Raw genomic sequence first — 19035 nt, 5'->3', positions numbered from 1 at the left:
TCGATTGTGCTCATTCTACTTTGTGAAACAAAGTTTACAACAGTGTCTGCATACAGTGAACAAACTTTTGTGAATACTGGACTCTGCGATATTCCTTGTTCAGTCTGTGACATGGCTGCTAATTCATTGTAATATTTTTTGTTTGTTTAATATTTCTGTGCACATTTTTAATGCAATGGCAAAGGCTGAGAGATTAAGAGCATCCTTCCTTGCTATACTGAGAGTGTATAGATTTATCAGTAATTTATTACATGTAGTGACAGACTGTACACTGGCCAGGTTTAGAAAGTTTGCTTGGGATTGTGCATGATGATATTCAAGCTTGTGCCACCCTGTACTTAAGCACAGTCTGGGAAACACTTGGCTCTCATGTAACATGTTAGGCTCTCAAGTCCAAACCTTGATTTATCCTTGGGCTGCAATTTCTGATTTTTACTGCATTGAGTAACTTACTTCACTTAGAGACAGAAGTATATAACAGAGCCAAGATGCTTCTCAGTATAGTGTCCCTATATTGTACTTTCATCATGCAGTACCACCATTTATTGTTGCAGTAAGCAGGAGTCTGTACAAAATGTAACTGAAATATTGTTGCAGTTATATACAGAGAGAGGGGGAGGCACTAACTTATGAATGCCCAAATTGCAAACCAATGAGGTTTATGAGAAATACAGTAAGACAATATTTGAAAAAAAAAAATAAACTGAGCTTTGCATTTGCAAACACATTTGGCACACAACTATCCTTTGTATTCTATTGTGCTGTTGTTTTCTGTAAAACAATAAGTTCTAAATTACTTGCTCACTCCTTTATGTGATGCGCTAGACTCGTGTGTGTCATTCAGCACAGAGTGATGAAGGCTCGATCTTCTGTCTGCTGATTGCAAGACAAACTGTAGTCTCAGCCAGGGTTTATCTTGCTTCCAAATTACAAACATCCTGTTTATATATTAGAACACCAGGAATGCAGCTCATCAGTTAGTTGGAAACCCCTTATATACAGCAGAATGGTTGACCATTTTACAGGCACTCATAAAAAAGTCATGTTCAGAAAATCTGGTAATAACTTATTAATGTATCGTCTTTCCAATGTTGCAGTTATGATTGAATGGTTGTGCTGCATGTGATAGGTCAAAAAATATACTTTATTGCTGTCAAGCACATATAATCTCGGGAATCGTCATGACTCGTGAAATCGTAATAACACGATTGCAAACAACCACTGAATGGGTGGGATTTAAATTCATGGCGAGTGAGTCGTAAAACTCCAGGCCAGTGCATAAGTCACTGGGCCAGCTGGCTACAAGATTCATCCAACTATGTTTATTTATACACCATAGGGAGGTTAGCACGGGTCACCACTGTGACCACAAATGCAAGTTTTTACAGATAAATTTCCTACCAACGGGGCAGGAGTTGTATCTATAAAAACTTGAATAGGTGGTCACAGTGGGGCCCATGCTAACCTCCCTGTGGTATATAAATATACCTAGTTGGCTGAATCTTCTTATAGCCAGCTTTCTGAGTGACTTACACACTGGCCTGGAGTTTTATGACTTGCTCACCATGGGTTCAAATCCCCACCTGTTTGTGGTTTGATAATCTTAAGAGCATTGTTATAAAGGTGTTAAGAGTACTTATGCAGTACTGACACCAGATTACTGCAGGTATTAATGATTGTAATATAACATGTCAGGAACCGAGTGGCAGTGAATACTTTCAAAATCTCTCAAGATAATAAATTAGGGATATTAAAATGAAATTTCTCTGGCTTACATATAAGCAGAGTCAGGTACCTGACAGCTTCATAGCTATTGTTAGCATTTGTTGTTTCTTTCTGGTAGTTGAGCACATACACACTAGACATGTTGCACTCTGTGTTGCACTTCTCACAATATATGTTGGTTCAGCTCCTACACTTTGACTTGGATATGAAGTACATACAAGTATTACAGCTTATTACAAATCAGTCTTTCAACTTCATATAATATATCCAGTAGCCTGCACCTCTGCCTTGGGTTCACAAAATATTGATTATAGCATAATTGCCGATGGGTTATTTATAAACTGCAAAAAAAAAAAAATAGAAAAACATTTTGTTTTTATCATGGAAAATAATTGAATTCTAGGAAATGGTTCATCTTTATTCTCGTACCTTGATTCCATTTTGTATTATTACTTTAGACCATCAGTAGAGGATCGTAAAGAACAATTACATACCTATTTTGTCCAGTAAAATAATGTAAAACTAATACAATACTTTTTGTCTAAAATTTTAATTGTTTTACTTGTACTGTGAGAATTTCTTCTATATTGTACTATATGATGATAGTGACTTTATGGTGTTAACCCTTTCAGGGTCCACAGGCCAAATTTCAAAGTGTGCACCAGTGTCCAAGAATTTTCAAAAAATAACTGTTATTTTTTCTTATGAAATGGTAGAGAATCTTTTTTTGAAGGTAATAAAACAAAAAGTACGAAATTTGATGGAAAATTGATGAAATTATGCTCTCGCGAATTTTGATGTGTCAGCGATATTTACACATTGGCGATTTTGCCCACTTTGACTCCCATTTTAGGCCAATTACATTATTCCAGTTGACCAAATTCTTAGCTATTTCACTAGTATTACTTCTATTCTATCGATTGAGCACAAGAATTTGCCAAGCCAACTGTTTCAACTACAAAATAAAGTGATCGGAAATTGATAATTTTGCCAATTTAATGCAAAGTTCAAAATACTCCAATTTCAAAATAGGGTCCAGAATAAACAATGCAGGCATTCCTGGCACTAAACTAACATTTCCTCTGTTCATTAGTTATGTTTTCAGGCTTTACTAATGAATTCCATTTTGATTTTTTATTCACATAATGAATTTTTATTCAAACCAAAAAAGTAGAAGAGTTACTGTTATGCAATATTGTAATAATTGTATAAATAATATCACCACATTTGTGAACGTATATTAGACCCACCAGCTGGCTCAGTTTCAAGCCATTTTGAGTACTAAAACCAATCAAAATCATCTCTATTTCTGTAATATATCTTCCATTCTATCAAAGGAGACCAAGAAATTGCAAATACAACTATAAAAAACATACAAAAAAAAAAACGCTGCAAAGTCACTGTTTTAATCGAAAATTACGGTCTCAATTTTTATCTCTCATTATGCTCTGTGTGCTACAGGATTTGTTTTATGTGGTGCACACATACCACATAGATGTATTCTCTCATATCTAGGCCAAAATTTACCGCTCACAGCTTATCAGAGTGAGCTGAGCTCATGACGTAGATCTACAGTTTGGACCCTCAACATAAGGCTGTAGACCTACGGCACGGACCCTCGAAGGGTTAAACCAAATAACACAACTTTTAATTAAAATAGTTATGTTTGTACATTGCTATATAGAACATCATAAAATGAAAGCAACTTAAGAACATTACTGCTTAAAAGATCTGAGTAAAGAATGATAATTGATGTATAGTATGTATTATATAAATTCTCTTAAGTGGCTCGATCAAGAAATCTTTTGAAAAATGTTGAACCGTGGACATTTATATAATGTGTATCCAGACTCGTTTTATTCCGACTATAGCAATTTATATTTTATCATACATATCACAGCATGGACAAGTCATTGAGTAATAGGATTTTATGTTCTTCACTCCTATTCACTTATATATTAATAAAAAAATAAAATAATAAGAGAAATCAAATGTGATAAAAGGTATTGCGACACATGAGAGATGCTTCAAAGGTGAATATTTGTTAGCAATACTCTACAATATAGTCTCTTATGTCTTTACAAAGATTTCATCTTCCTCTTCAGTGTTTTTTTCAGTTTCATTGTTGTCCAGTAACACTATAAAGATTTGCACTTCTCTTGTCTTCTAAAGTAGCATGTTGTCTCCCACTGTTACATGTCCTTTTTCCTTGCACTCCTTACTACTGGGCACCATTGTATGCCTATGCTGTATTGATTATTTGTGAGATGCAACATTGTAAGCATTTCCATGCATTATATAGCCAAAATATACTTAGTGTCTCTTTCCAGTAAGGTAATATCTTTTATTTTTGCTCCTGTCATTTGTGTATGATTGAGGGAGAGATCATATAGGTTCTCTCTCATTCTGCCTCCCTTTAAGCCCTGTTCTTGTTAGAGTTTCACATCATAATGTCCTTCATTAACTATTGCCTTCTGGCACAGTACTGTTTTAGTTGAGTGTTGTCTAGGAAACGCTAGATTTACACTTTTGCATCCTCAAACGAGGTGGTCTTTTTTCCTGCCACAGCGGCATCATCATAACCAACCTCTAGATGCACACCCAAAGAGCCTATAGAATTTTTTTTTACCAAATGAATTACTGTATTATCACCTAAGAACATGTCACATGATGCTGAAAATCTAAACTGAAAATATAAATTTTTGTCAGAATATGGGACATAAGCCTGTTTTCCCATTGAGAAATTAAATTCATATTGCAAGTTTTTTGTACAATTGTGGTGTTCTGAAAGATATATACTGTACTACATTATATAAGAGTCTAGTGAACAGAACTTGCACACGCATGCACACTTTGATGTAAAAGGAAAGCCACTTTAAACAAAATTTTCGATCTTAAAATACAAGACAGATACAGTAAGAAGTAACTTCTATTTTACTTTTAATTTTCTGATATTTCCATTGCTGTAAATTTATAATATCAGCTAATCTTCCTTGACCTTTATTATTATATTAGGACAATTTCTTAGTATTTTTTTGTTTCCATGTTTATTGCTGTATTTGATAAGTACTAAGACATGCTAACATTTGTAGAGGTGCAGTGCTTACCTGTGAAAATATCTGCTTATTGCTCTTGACAAGATAGCTAATGATGATTACTAAAGTACAAGTGGTGGTGATGAAAGTGCACCCACTGAGGAACACACCACTTGTCCCATTAATGAAAGTGTGCCCACTGAGGTACACTCCATGCTCACACTCTTACATTTACATTAATTTCATAAATTTAAATTTAACAGTTCTGTTCACTGTTAATATATTTGTGGCTAACCTCAAAGTTATTGACTGATATGTATCATTATTGTTGACTTGAGAAAACTTGCAGCTGTACATGAAGATACTTAAGTCTTGCCGAGGTAATCTACTTAAGAGGTATCATCCACATGTTGAACAGTGTGTCTGGATGGTGGGGAAAGGAAGGATCAGCAGGTTCTAAGTTGGTAGATAGTAACCATCCAGGGAAGTATTACCATCCTGTCATTCAGGTGTTAAACAGAAGCCTGTTAAATATTTTGTACTCTTGCAGGATTACTGGTATTTTCTTTCTATTTTGTGAACATGTAGGATGGCAGGTAACTCATTAAAATTTATGCTTTCACAGTACACTTTACTTTCTTCTCTCTTTCTTAATAGTGCTTATTCCTGAAACTTTTCTTTTTGTATTTTAGGAGACCTGGTCTAAGACTGGGCTGTGGGGCAATAATTCTTGAGATTATTGAACAAATGCAATATAAAGACATGGGGATGTCAAAATTCAAGATAAAATTTGAAAAGAATTACTTTTTCTTGTAGTTATCAGCAGTAAGGTCCCATTTAGTACTATTTTCTTGGAGATAATGGGTCTGAACAAATTTAATTGAACCTGGCAGTGCTGCTGAAGATTTTGAAAAGGACCCGAGTGTGATGCCAAAATATATGGCAGGATAAGATAAGATAAGATTTCGTTCGGATTTTTAACCCCGGAGGGTTAGCCACCCAGGATAACCCAAGAAAGTCAGTGCGTCATCGAGGACTGTAACTTATTTCCATTGGGGTCCTTAATCTTGTCCCCCAGGATGCGACCCACACCGGTCGACTAACACCCAGGTACCTATTTGCTGCTAGGTGAACAGGACAACAGGTGTAAGGAAACGTGTCGAAATGTTTCCACCCGCCGGGAATCGAACCCGGGCCCTCCGTGTGTGAAGCAGGAGCTTTAGCCACCAGGCCACCGGGCCACCACTTGTCTTGGCTCCTCTTAATTGTCTTTCCATAGGTTCTAGTTTGCTAATGATTGAAGAATTACTCAGAAAAACTAAGAACTTGTTTGAGCAGTGTGCAAGTTTATCAACCAGTCAGTATATTAGGAAGACTGTGCTTGTTATTTGTGCTCCAGTTTTATTTAAGGGGAGAGGGAAGAGGTAGTAACCTCCTGATGTCCATGTTTCAATCTTTAAATTCTCTTGTCACCACATGTTGAATGGCTCTTATGAGTTTAGTATTTTTCCCATCAGTCACCACATACAAAACATAAGTATAATAACAATGTTTTGGTTAAACATACCTAGTTAAAATGTTTTTGTAGCTACTGTAAATGCATTATTTCATGCTCACCACTAAAAGGTGGTAAGATTACTGATTAATATAAAGGATACATTATAATTACCATCTTGTGCAGATGATATTCTTGCTATTTAACCTAAATGATATGATGATCAGTTGGCCTAAGTTGATGTTCCATCTATGCTAATACAGCTAGTTAAGCATTGTAGTGTACACTAATACTAAAGTACAATTTATGAAATACACAATAGGTGTTACAAAGTACAAACTGTAGTTCTGAGTAGACATACTGTTAAACACTGTATCATCTTTGGTATAGTGTATTGCCTCATCTCTCTCTGTATACTTACTGGCAATGTGTACTCTCTTGCACCATTTTTATATTTTGGTTGTTGAGAATTCAGTGCTCTGTGGTAATTGTGTTTGCATTTTGTAGTACGTACTCTCAGTCAAATTATGCTCAGAAAGTGGCAGGGTTTGCAATATCCGGTTTGAGAATAAACTTTATGATTGTCCTTCATGATATAAGATTCCTTTTGTAGATGCTTATAGTAGTATTATAGCCAAGTGGGACATCAGCAGCCCAAGTACTCTCTAGTTTTGGGAGATATACAGTATTGAATATACAGTAGACCTGCAGTTAACCTATTCTCCTAATGTCAACCTTGTTTTATATTTTATATATATTTAGGCCAACTTCTTTTCATGAGTTTATCTGCATTGTTAGGTTAACTTCATTACCCAGAGGGAGGACGAGGGGCTCAAACCGTAGTCCATAAATTGACAGTCCGATATAGTACTGCCAGTTTGCAGACCATGGTTCAACCCCCTCATCCATCCTTCTGTTTATTCATTCAAAGTTGTTTATTACTATTTAATTTGCATTCATCATTAACCAAAATAAAGTTATATAATAGTTTATTACCATTAAATGAATTAGTGTCTAAAAAAATAAGGTATTTTTTATTCATGAACATCAAACAAGAAACTAATGAGAACTTTGAGGAAGCATGACCAAAATGACCATAAAAACCAAATGTTCCTTTTTCAAAGTTCTTGAATCATGGTAAAAATGCAGTGTTGGTTTAGAAGGATGAGTTGCTGCAGTTGTAGTCATGTGGTGAGAAGGGAATCATTTGTCTATTTTCCTTAGAATTCTCATCATTATATCATGTCTTGCCACCCTACCAGTTTCTCTGATTTTTTTTTTATTTTATTTGAAGCTTGATATACCTTTTTCTAAGGGCTAGCGTTTTTTTAATTTTGAAGTATGTCTGCAAAATACCATTAGAAATTTTTATTATTATTGTTTGTCTTGTATGAGATATATTGTGTATGTATACATTTTGCACAGATTTTAGACCCCTTTTCATCTTAGATATTTTTGGTTTGTGTTTTTCCTAAATTTATATTCACCTTTTTTATGATCACATGCATTTGGTATGATAGATTTTTAAGACTACAATATTTTATTTTATATAAATTATATGTAATGAATTGGTTATGGTCCAAATGATAGTTTGTTCATTGACTTGGAACACTGTGAGGTTCAGCTGGTTACCAATATTGGTAGCTTTAATTAGCACTTAATATTCTTTTTTGTTATAGTTTCATGTACAGTGGTACCTTGGGATACGAGCTTAATTCGTTCCAGAAGGCTGTTCGAGTGCCGATACCAAATGAATTTGTTCCCATAAGGAATAATGTAAATTAGATTAACCCATTTCAGACCCTCAAAAATATACTTACGAAATCATTTGCATAAATACACTTACATAATTGTTCGAGTTTTGAGCTGTTCGTATCCCGAGGTACCACTGTATTTGCTTAACCCCTGTGGTGAAGTAAATTTTGTCTTGAATATGTGACTCCATTGCAAGTGTTAGCCAAGGCTTAAGACATTAATTTGACACTGTAGGAAGTACTCACAATGTAACAGCTAACCAGTCATGGATTTTTTTAAGTTTGCCTGTTTTTTGTAATAAATGAACTCTCTCTTTGTTGTGTTTGTTGTATTATGGGAATTTAATAATACGTAATAATAATTACTTCTACAAGTACATGTACACAGTATACAGGCCTATCTGACATCAGTGACATATTACCATTAGATCAGTTTTGTTCCCAGGATGCGACCCACACCAGTCCACTAACACCCTGGTACTGATAGTTGAACATGGACAGCCAGTGTCTTAAGAAAACACATCCTAATGGTTCCACCCATACCGGAGATTGAATAAAGTTGTTAATAGAAATACCAAACTGTCACCAGAAAGACCTGACTGCTAAGGTCAGACTATTACTATACCAAGCTACTGCCAGGTACTTGTTAGAAAAAACACTTGCCAGATACATCTAAATATTTCAACAATCTTTCACCATAAACCTACTACATAATGCAAATAAGCAATGCCTTTGAATGCTAAATGTTCATTATTATCATGATATAATAGAGAACTTTGTTATACATAATTATCATTGATTATGCCATCAATTTTGTAAAATATAATTCCAGTTAACCTACCATTTTCTGGGATAAATGCACTTCTTGTGATTATATTGGTAACTATACTTAAATCTTAAGTTTTGAAGAAACTAATTTCAAGATATGTATTTTAAAATTTTACAACATGAGGTAGGACATTTTATAGACAAATGTAATGTGTAAGAAAATCAGATGGCTGAACTCGTGTATTAATCACTCTTAAAAAAAATACACAGATCATATACATTGCCTGCATATATCACAGAGAGATAGTCATAAAGGAAAGGTGCACTTGAAGTGGACTTGAGTCCTGGAGGTGGGAAGTACAGTGCCTACACTTTAAAGGCAGGGTTTGGGATATTGGCTGTTTGGAGTGACATCTGAACTGTCATATCTTCATGCCTCTGCAGACTGATTGTGTGAATGATGGTGAAAGTATTTCTTCTTTGTTTGGATCACCCTGCCTCGGTAGGAGACAGCCGGTGTGTTTAAAAAAAAAAATAGTATCACATACGTTACACAAGAGAAAGATACACTTTTACATTATAATGATGAAAATGTGTGTGACCACATAGGTTGTACAAGAGAAAGGTACACTTTATTTAATGAGAACGTTCATAGCAACACACAGATTGTATTTATATTGCATGATTTAGTGTTGTCAATGTGTAGACTAAATCTTTGTGCAACATTCATTCATTGAGTGTATATACAGTACTGAAGTCAGTATCTGGGTTAACCACACTTTAAAATTCAAGATATATTGATATGCAGATCTAGACCTGTAGTTATGAGGACCAGAAGTTACATCATGATCTTCCCCTTTATACACTGCTAGTCTATTGAGACACAAGCAACAGAAAACTTTTCATATTTTTAAGGTCTGTCCACAAAGCCGAGGTTGACAAACCTATTCCTCTCTTTTTTTTCAGTTAAGTGATTGGGATTTGAACCTATTTGTCTGGAATTACCAGCCCAGTGCTGTGGTCCATAGCACCTATGTGGTGCAGTGGATTAAGATATGCAGCTGGTAATGTCAGTGTGCAGTTTCAAGTACCAACTACTCCATTAAATTGTTACCCAAATTATGATGACTTCACATAAAATTATAATCATCCTCATGTAAATCGGCATAGGCATTTGAAACATTCACTTACAAAAAAGAGCATTTAAGTGCCTTAGTATTGTGACTAACCTCACATAATGGACGCCTGTCCTTAACTTTCACAGCAGTGAAAACTTTTATGAATTTTCAAATTATGCCGAGATTAAATGCAGCGGAGGTCAGCCTCATTGGCTACGATAATGGCACCGAGGACAAAACAAGGATAAATAGGGGAAAGAAGACAGAACGAGAGAAGAGTGAAATAAAGAAGTATGATATCTTACTTTGCTACAGTGAAAGCTCTCTATTATAGTTTAATTTGCTACTGGAAGTGCTATTGGTACTTTGTAGTTACAGTGAATTATTAGTGATGGTAAAATAAAATAACATATCTTAATTATTGATAAGCATATCTATATACCAAACAGTTTAGTGAACCTCTTCAATGGGTATCTTACTAAAGAGGTTGGGTCCTGTCCAATAGTAATATCTACTTAACTTGTGATTGTAAGTGTGTCAAGTGTTTATGCAAGAATACACAGCTCTCACAGAAAAATCCATGACTTAAACAGTTTTTACAAACTGTTTCTGGTTAGGTGTTGGTACTGTACATTCATTGACAAATGTTACACTATCAGTATATAAAATAATGCCTCTCAAGAAAGTACGAGTCAAGAGTATATTTAAGACAGTTGTCTTTTGTTATTGATTCTACATTTAACCTTTAAAGCTTAGGTTTTTCTCCAAGAATCTTAGCTTTTTATTTAGAAATTTAAGTTGGTTTATGGTTGTTGTTTTAGCATGATAAAGTGTGTTATGACTTATGTTTTGTTATTATAACTTCCTGTTCCAGCATGCTAATACTTCATCATGGAGTCACTGCTATATGTATTTTTTATATATATTTTTATAATTTCATATTTGTTATATGCATGCCATGAAGCTCTGTATTATAGACTTGTGTTCATCATATTTACATCTGTATATGCTGTACTAATAGAAGAATGAGTCTCGATACCACGGCTGGAGCAATTCACAAATAATCGACAAATTGGAGATAAAACTAAGAGACATGTTGATCAGTCTTGGACCATTACTATGTCACAATGATGGTTTGAGATGGATGGAAACTTTGTCTAGTTTCACCCTCAGTTTGTGGGTTAATTGTGTACTGTATCAATAATTATGCTTAATTGTTACAGCTTTTGTAAAATTTCATATACATGTCAGTCAATTAAGTTTGCATATAAGCCAGTGTAGAATGAAACCATAATTGGAGTAAATTGAACCTTTGCTTATGGCCTGCGCTTGGCTGCTGCTATCTTAAAAAAATTGGCTCAAAATATTTCAAATAATTGACATTTATTATCTTTTATAATGTAACTAATGTTCCAGAATTAAAGTACATGCACTTATTTTGAAACTGTAATCTGAATATATCTTGTATATTAATTGCTAGGTACAACATTTATTAACATGACATTCCATTTATTATAAGTATTTAAAAGTTTAATGTACAGTATTTGTAATGCTAGCTTGCCTCTCAGCTAGACTGTACTAGCTTTATACAGTATTTGATAATTTGAGATGCAGTCTATTTGAAACGTATAACCTGAGCTCTAAATCATAGCTGGAGCCATTGTCAGGAAGGTATTTGAAGTAAATATAAATGTTTAATGAATATTTTTATTACAAAGTTCTGCATTTAAGTACAGTAGTATTTTTAGTTCCCTTATCATTTTCAAAAATCACTGTTATTCTTTTAAAGAAGGCTATTGAAGAGGCAAGCCAGAAAGGCATTATCAAAGTGATCATGCCTAATGAAGTTGTAATTGATAAATACCTTGAGGTCAGTTTTATCTTAATTCCATTTAAAAAATTTCTCCCACAGCAGCCGCTACCCTCCCACTTACCTGCCCCCCCATGTGTCCCCCCTCGTCTCTCGAAGGATCGTGGAGCAGAACAAATCAGTAGTAAACAACAGCAGCAGCAGCAGTTGCAGCAGCAACAGCAGCAGCAGCAGCAGCAGCAACAGCAGCAACAGCAGTCAGCAGGGCCAACCAGGAGCACTACCCACCTCTAGTAGCAATCTGCCTCCTCCCTCCGTTAGTCTCACTACCCCTCACTACAGGTAATTGTGCCAACTCGGTCAGCTTTATCTATCTCTTTACCATCAGCTCCACAGACAAGGTAACAAATTGCAAAATTTATTGAACTTCAGGCATATGATATTTTTTAGTCATGTGATATTTACTGAATGCTTATTGCAAGTACCATTTAAATAATAGTATCCAGGTTCTCCTCGATTTACAATGGGGTTACATTAGTATGAACTCAGTGTAAATTGAAAACATCGCAAGCCGACAGTAAATAAAATGCAATAAGTAAACAAGCGAATAAATAACTGACACTGAATAATAAACAAATAATTACTGTAACTAAATGCCAATATTGAAAAGTAAATAAATGAATATAAATTTATCCTGTCATTAAATGTACAGTACTGTACAGCATCGCTATCGCAACATCGTAAAGTCAAAGTATTGTAAAGTGAAATGCATCTATGACATTTTTAAGTCATGGGATATCTACTGGATGCTTATTGCAAGTACATTGGACCCTCAGCTAACGATGGCATCAGCTAACGTTAAATCCAGCTAACGATACATTTTAACGCAAAAATTTTGCCTCGGCTAATGCTAAAAAACTCGCCCAATGCGATTCGTTCAAGACATGTCCACGTGTGGCCCCGAGTGTGCCTCAGTTGTCCCGTGGGTGCCAGTGTTTACAAGCCAGCCAGTGCGGTCGCATCCACGCATACAGTCAGAACATTTCATATTATCACAGCGTTTTTAGTGATTATTTTTTTTTTTTTTATTATCACACTGCCCGATTCCCACCAAGGCAGGGTGGCCCGAAAAAGAAAAACTTTCACCATCATTCACTCCATCACTGTCTTGGCAGAAGCGTGCTTTACACTACATTATTATTATAATCAAAAAGAAGTGCTAAGCCACAAGGGCTATACAGCGCTGCAGGGTAGGGAAGGAAGCGAGGGTATTGGATGGCAGAAGGGAGGAGGGATGATCAGTAGGTTACAGAAAACAGCGGGGCAGGGGATAGTACGGGGGTAGAGGGTAGCAAGAGTTTGAAGTAGAAAGGGCTGAAGGTATCAGAATTTGTGAAGTAAGTCGGTTGTTGTCAAAAAGTCAATGAGAGAGTCTGGATGAAAGGTGGGTCCATCAGCGAGAAGGGAAGGTAGAGAGAGAGCAGCAGAGCGAAGACGACGACGGAGGTAAATTCTGCGTGCTCGTTGATAAAGTGGGCAGTCCAACAGAATGTGGCTGACTGATAATGGAACTTGGCAATTCTCACAGAGAGGAGCAGGGCGCCTCTCCATGAGATATCCATGAGTAAGACGAGTATGGCCAATGCGAAGACGGGAGAGAGTAGTCTCCCAACCTCGACACCGGTGATAAGAAGACTGCCAGTAACCTATACTCGGTTTAATAGATTGAAGTTTGTTGCCGAGCATAGTAGACCAACGTTGTTGCCAACGGGTGTGAAGTTGGGAAGATATTGCAACAAAATAGTCCGTAAATGGAGTACCTCTACATGAAACTGGTAGGTCATGTACTGCTGACCGCGCAGCAGTGTCTACCTGTTCATTGCCCTGTACGTCAACATGACCAGGGACCCAACAAAAAACAATATCTTTATGCTTGGTAAAGATACGGCGTAGCCAAAGTTGGATACGGAGGACTAAGGGGTGAGGTGTATCAAATTTCTGTATAGCCTGTAAAGCACTAAGGGAGTCTGAGACAACCACAAATGATGACACAGGCATAGATGCAATACGGATAAGTGCTGTAAGGATGGCATACAATTCATCAGTAAAAATACTAGCCGAAGATAGTAAATGCCCTTGTACGACGCTGTCCGGAAACACTGCTGCGAATCCTATGCCGTCAGAAGACTTAGACCCATCTGTGTACACAGCAATGGCATGAGAATGAGAGTGAAAGTGGTCAAGAAAAAGAGAGCGGGAAGCGACCGTAGACAGTTGGGCTTTCGAGCAAGGGAGAGAGAAAGAACAGACTCGAACAGCTGGAACTTCCCAGGGGGGTAGGGAAAAGTGAGATGTTACATGTACATAGAAAGGTGGTAATTCAAGAGAAGACGAGCGAATGAAGGCGAAGAGAGAAGGGACGGAGTAAACAGGGGCGACGAACAAATAAAGAATGTCTACTAATATCAGTGACCATTCTATAAATGGAAGGATTGCGGAGATCATGAGAGCGTACATAGTAGCGAAGGCAATGGGCATCACGGCGATCGGATAAGGATGGAACGTTCGCTTCTGCATAGAGGCTCTCGACAGGGGAAGAGCAAAAAGCACCAAGGCATAAACGTAAACCTTGGTGATGAATGGGGTTAAGGCTAGAGAGAGTAGCAGGAGATGCCGCTGAATAGATCTGGTCACCATAATCAAGTTTCGATAAGATAAGGGTGGAATGTAGGCGAAGGAGGGTTCGACGATCAGCTCCCCATGAAAGATGAGCAAGGGTTTTAAGAAGGTTCAGCCAGCTGTGACAAGTTGCCTTCAGAGAGGTAATGTGAGGTTTCCAGGATAACCTACGATCAAAGAGTTGGCCCAGAAACTTGACTGTATCACGTTCAGGGATACGGGAGCCATAGAGGTACAAAGGATGATCGGAGATGACAGAGCGTCTAGTGAAAGTAATTTGGTGGGTTTTAGTGTTGGAAAATTTAAACCCACGTGTGGTGGCCCAATTGGAAACACAGTCGACTGCATGCTGGAGAGAAACTGTAATAAGGTGACAGTCAGCGCCTGCACAGGCAATAGCGAAGTCATCAACATAGTGATGACCAAATATTTGATGGAAGACTAGAGGCCAAATCATTAATAGCAAGGAGAAAAAGTGTTGTGCTCAGAACACATCCCTGGGGGACACCTTCAGCTTGGATAAAGTCCGGGGAGAGCACATTATTAACCCGAACACGGAAATGCCTGTTAGTTAAAAAGTTCTTAAGGAAGGATGGTAGATTGCCTTGAAGGCCTAAGGAGTGGGCTTGGGCTAAAATATTATACCTCCAAGTTGTGTCATATGCCTTCTCAAGGTCAAAAAATATGGCAATAACTGAGTGGTTATTCGCAAAGGCATTACGAACATACATAATCAAGCGTAGTAAGGGGTCTATGGTAGAACGTCCCTTATGAAAGCCATATTGATGAGTGGAGAGACTGTTGTGTGTCTCTAAATACCACACTAAATGTCTATTTACTAGGCTTTCCATCACTTTGCAAACTGCACTGGTAAGAGCAATGGGACGATAGTGGGAGGTTTCATGTCCCATAGTGCCTGGTTTGCGGAAAGGGAGAACAATGGCGGATTTCCACAGCTGTGGAAGAACTCCTTGTGACCAAATAAGATTGTAAAGGCGTAATAGGACTGCAAGGGCTGACTGATGTAAATGTTGTAGCATACGAATATGAATGTCGTCGGGCCCAGCTGCCGATGATCAGCAAGCTGAGAGTGTTGCCTCCAGTTCTTGAAGTGTAAAAGGCACATTATACTGTTCTTCTCTGAGAGAAGAAAAGTCCAAGGGTGCTAACTCTCTGGCAGACGTTGAGGAAAGAAATGACGGGCATAGATGGAGTCCCTGAGAAATACGGACCAGATGATTGCCAATTTCATTGGCAACATCTAGTGGGTTTGCTATATCAACACCGGCAACCCGCAGAACAGGAGCCGGGTCAGGAGAATATTTACCACTCAGTTTTCGTACTTTTTTCCAGACTGCACTCATAGAGGAAGCAGAGGCGATGGTGGAGACATAATCTCGCCAGCAAGTGCGTTTAGCATCACGGATGACACGGCGAGCAATCGCACGCTTCTGCTTAAAATCAAGAAGTCTCTCTGTGGTTCTATTGTACCGGTACCTGCCCCATGTAGCGCGTTTCAAACGTACTGCACGAGCACGAGCAGGAGACCACCAAGGCACGCATTTCTGAGAATGCCTGCCTGAAGTTTGGGGTATAGAATGAGAAGCTTCGGTTAAAACGGAGGACGAGAAGAGGTGTAAAAGCTCATCGATGGAGGACGAAGAAGGAACCTCTCTAAAAACAGTTAGGTGTGAGTAAAGGTTCCAATTTGCCTGATCAAATTGCCAGCGTGGGATGCGAAGAGGTGGTGAATATGAAGGGGAAGTAAGAATGATTGGGAAATGATCGCTGTCATGTAAGTCCGGAAGAACAGACCAAGTGAAGTCTAATGCGGCGGAGGAAGAGCAGACTGAGAGATCGATGCAAGAGAGAGTGTGAGTCCGAGGATCAAAATGGGTGTGAGTACCTGTATTTAAAACATGGAGGGGGTGGGTGGCAAGAAAAGCCTCTAACTGAATGCCACGGGAATCACAGTGAGACCCCCCCCAGAGGAAATGGTGGGCATTAAAATCACCAAGTAACAGAATCGGTGGTGGTAATGACGAAACAAGAAAGGCAATATCCGGAATAGATAATGCCCGAGAAGGAGAGAGATATAAAGAACAGAGCGTATACCACCTATGCAAGTGGATACGGGCTGCTGTGTAATGCAGCGAAGTACGAACAAATAGCTGATGGTATGGAATATCAGTGCGTAGAAGAAGGGCACTTTCATTAAAGGTCCCATCAGGAAAAGGATCTGAAGAATACAATAAATTATAGCCTGAGATGGGAGAGATAACAGCAGAGTGTAATTTTGGTTCCTGTAAGCAAACACCAACAGGGGAAAACTGGGAGAGTAACATCTGAAGCTCACCCCGATTACCCCTGAGGCCGCGAATATTCCACTGTAAATAGGCTATGATTGGCAATGATAAAGATACCTGAAATCCACAGGTAGGGGTTCCTACGGACTAGAGGGGTTAGAAAAGTCCACATGCGGAGGCAGTGGAAAACGTTCAAGCAGCGAAGGAACGGTGCGCTGTGAAGAAAGGAGTTGCGCAGATGGAGTAGAGGAGAGAGAAGGAGCGGAGGGTGGATCAGTGTCCATTGATGGTTTGGTCTCTGCAATATATTCAGAGATTGCTTCAAGTGTTTCAGAATTCAGAGACGTCGTATGGGAGACAATATTGGAAATGGTAGGGGGAGGATGAGTAAAGATTGGAACTGTAATGGACTGTACCAAGGTAGGGGGGGGGGGCGAAAGGGTGGAGGGAACTGGAGAAGCGTGAAAGGGGACAGAAGAGGCAGAAACCTGGGAGGTGGCAGAAGAGGAAGAAACTTGGGAGGGAACAGGGGAGGAAGGTACAGTACGAGGAGGAGGGTGAACCTCTACACTTGTAACAGAGCCAGTGAGAGGGGGAGAACCAGGTACTGAGACAGGGAAGGGAAAATGAGGAGGTGGAAGATGGGTAGGAGGTGTTAACGGACCTTTTTTTGACTTGAGAAGTAGAGGGACGATTGGGAGGAGGTGTCATACGAGATCTCGTCACTACTGAGGCTTGTGAGAGAGAACACGAAGAAGCAAGATCAGACTGAGACGTTGAAGTAGGGACGTCTGAGCCGAGGACAGCAAAAGAATTAGCTACAGGAGTGACTATGGGAGAGGTAACCACAGAGGTGGGTGCAGAAGATGGGATACCAGAAGTGGGGGGACGTTTTGAAACACTGGAATAAGAAACACGAGGTAGTCTCCCTTGGAGGCGGAGATGAGAAACTGCCATGGCATAAGGGAGACCTTCTGCCTCTTTGAGGTAACGGATTTCCCGCTCGTTTAAGTAGACTTGACAACGGCGAGAGTACGAAGGGTGAGCCTCATGACAATTAAGGCAAGAGGGAGGTCGATTGCAAGACGTATTAGAATGGTCATCGGCACCACAGACTGGGCATTCGGCGATAGATCTGCAATATTTCACTGGATGGCCAAATCGCCAGCAATTTCTACACTGTTGCGGTGTAGGGATCACCTTTCGAACTTGTAACCGATGTCCTGCTACATAAACTGAGGATGGGAGTTCACGGCTGTCGAAAGTTAAACGAGCCACATTGCTAGGGTATCGTCTCCGCCCACGGGCAGGAAGAACGTAAGTGTCTACCTTGAGGATTGGAAGATCTTGGAGTTCCAGCTGTTCAAGAATGTCAGTGCCACATGTCTGGAAATTTTGTTGAACTATGGTATGGGGCAGAATGACGGTACCACTACAAGAATTGAGGGAATGATGCTTTTCAATAGTTACAGGAACAGTATCAATATGGGAAAGACGAGAAAGCTCATGAGCCTGGTTAGCATTCTGTACGGTGACGATGCGCGTACCGCTCTTAAGAGCATGAAAAGAAATATCTTTACCAACATGGTGTAGGAGTGCCTTGCCAATACTGTGGTCAGAAAGATAGGCAGTAGAGGAAGTCGGTCGTAAAGTGAAGAATTTAGTCCATTGTGCAGTCTGAAACTGAGCGTGGAAAGGTAGTGAAGGACGTGTCGATCTTTAATGAGAAGAACGAGAAGGTGGAGAAGTATCATCAGCAGGTAATTGTCGTTGTCGTTTAGGCGTGGGACCAGAGTTGGTCCGACGTGGAACGGGCCGGCGATTCGAAAATTGCCGCACCGTAGAGGGAGAGGCCGGAAGCATAGTCAGAGGAGAGCGAAGGTCAGATAAATCGAAGGAGTCAGTCGAGGCCTCAGTACCTGAAGCGGGTGAGGAAACAGCACCGGCAAGAGGTACAGAGGCATGAGGAGTGTCCGAAGAGTGGTCCAAAGACGAGGCGGGGTCAGAACAGGGTGCGGTATCAAGAAGGGGCCCGGGGGTAGCAGGTTCATGGACTAGGGCTGCCATGGTTAAGTTACTTCTTTCTTTTTTTTTCTTAAAAACAAAAAGAAAGAAGGAAAGAAAATAAAAATAAAAAAAACAATAAAAAAAGGGGGGACCAGGGAGGGATAGTTCCTAGGAGGAATGAAAGGGCCAGAAATCTCCCTCCGTGCCCAAGAGGACCTCAGCACTGCAAGTAGCGCAGATGCAGCATGGAACCCGTGCCATACCCTACCCATCATGCCAGTAAACCGGCAATCTGGGATAGCAACCTCACATCTGCCGAGCTACCTCGGTGGACAAAA

The 19035-nt window shown here is 39.1% G+C and overlaps 1 protein-coding gene across 5 annotated transcripts in view; it reads left to right on the top strand.

Moving 5' to 3' along the window:
- hep (hemipterous) overlaps positions 1 to 19035 on the top strand; it is a 73096-nt gene that overhangs the window by 44793 nt on the left and 9268 nt on the right. For 3 of the 5 annotated variants that reach the window (XM_053789856.2, XM_053789858.2, XM_070099554.1), the window contains one exon: positions 11808 to 12047. In XM_053789856.2, coding sequence (XP_053645831.2) covers positions 11808 to 12047 — 240 coding nt within the window. The remainder of the gene's footprint in view (positions 1 to 11807; positions 12048 to 19035) is intronic. The other 2 variants (XM_053789857.2, XM_070099555.1) reach the window with 1 other exon arrangement.

This window comes from Cherax quadricarinatus, chromosome 68 (genome assembly GCF_038502225.1).
Source record: "Cherax quadricarinatus isolate ZL_2023a chromosome 68, ASM3850222v1, whole genome shotgun sequence".
NCBI lineage: Eukaryota > Metazoa > Arthropoda > Malacostraca > Decapoda > Parastacidae > Cherax > Cherax quadricarinatus.
The sequence above is the reverse complement of the archived record's forward strand: the minus strand, read 5'-3'. Positions and strand labels throughout refer to the sequence as shown.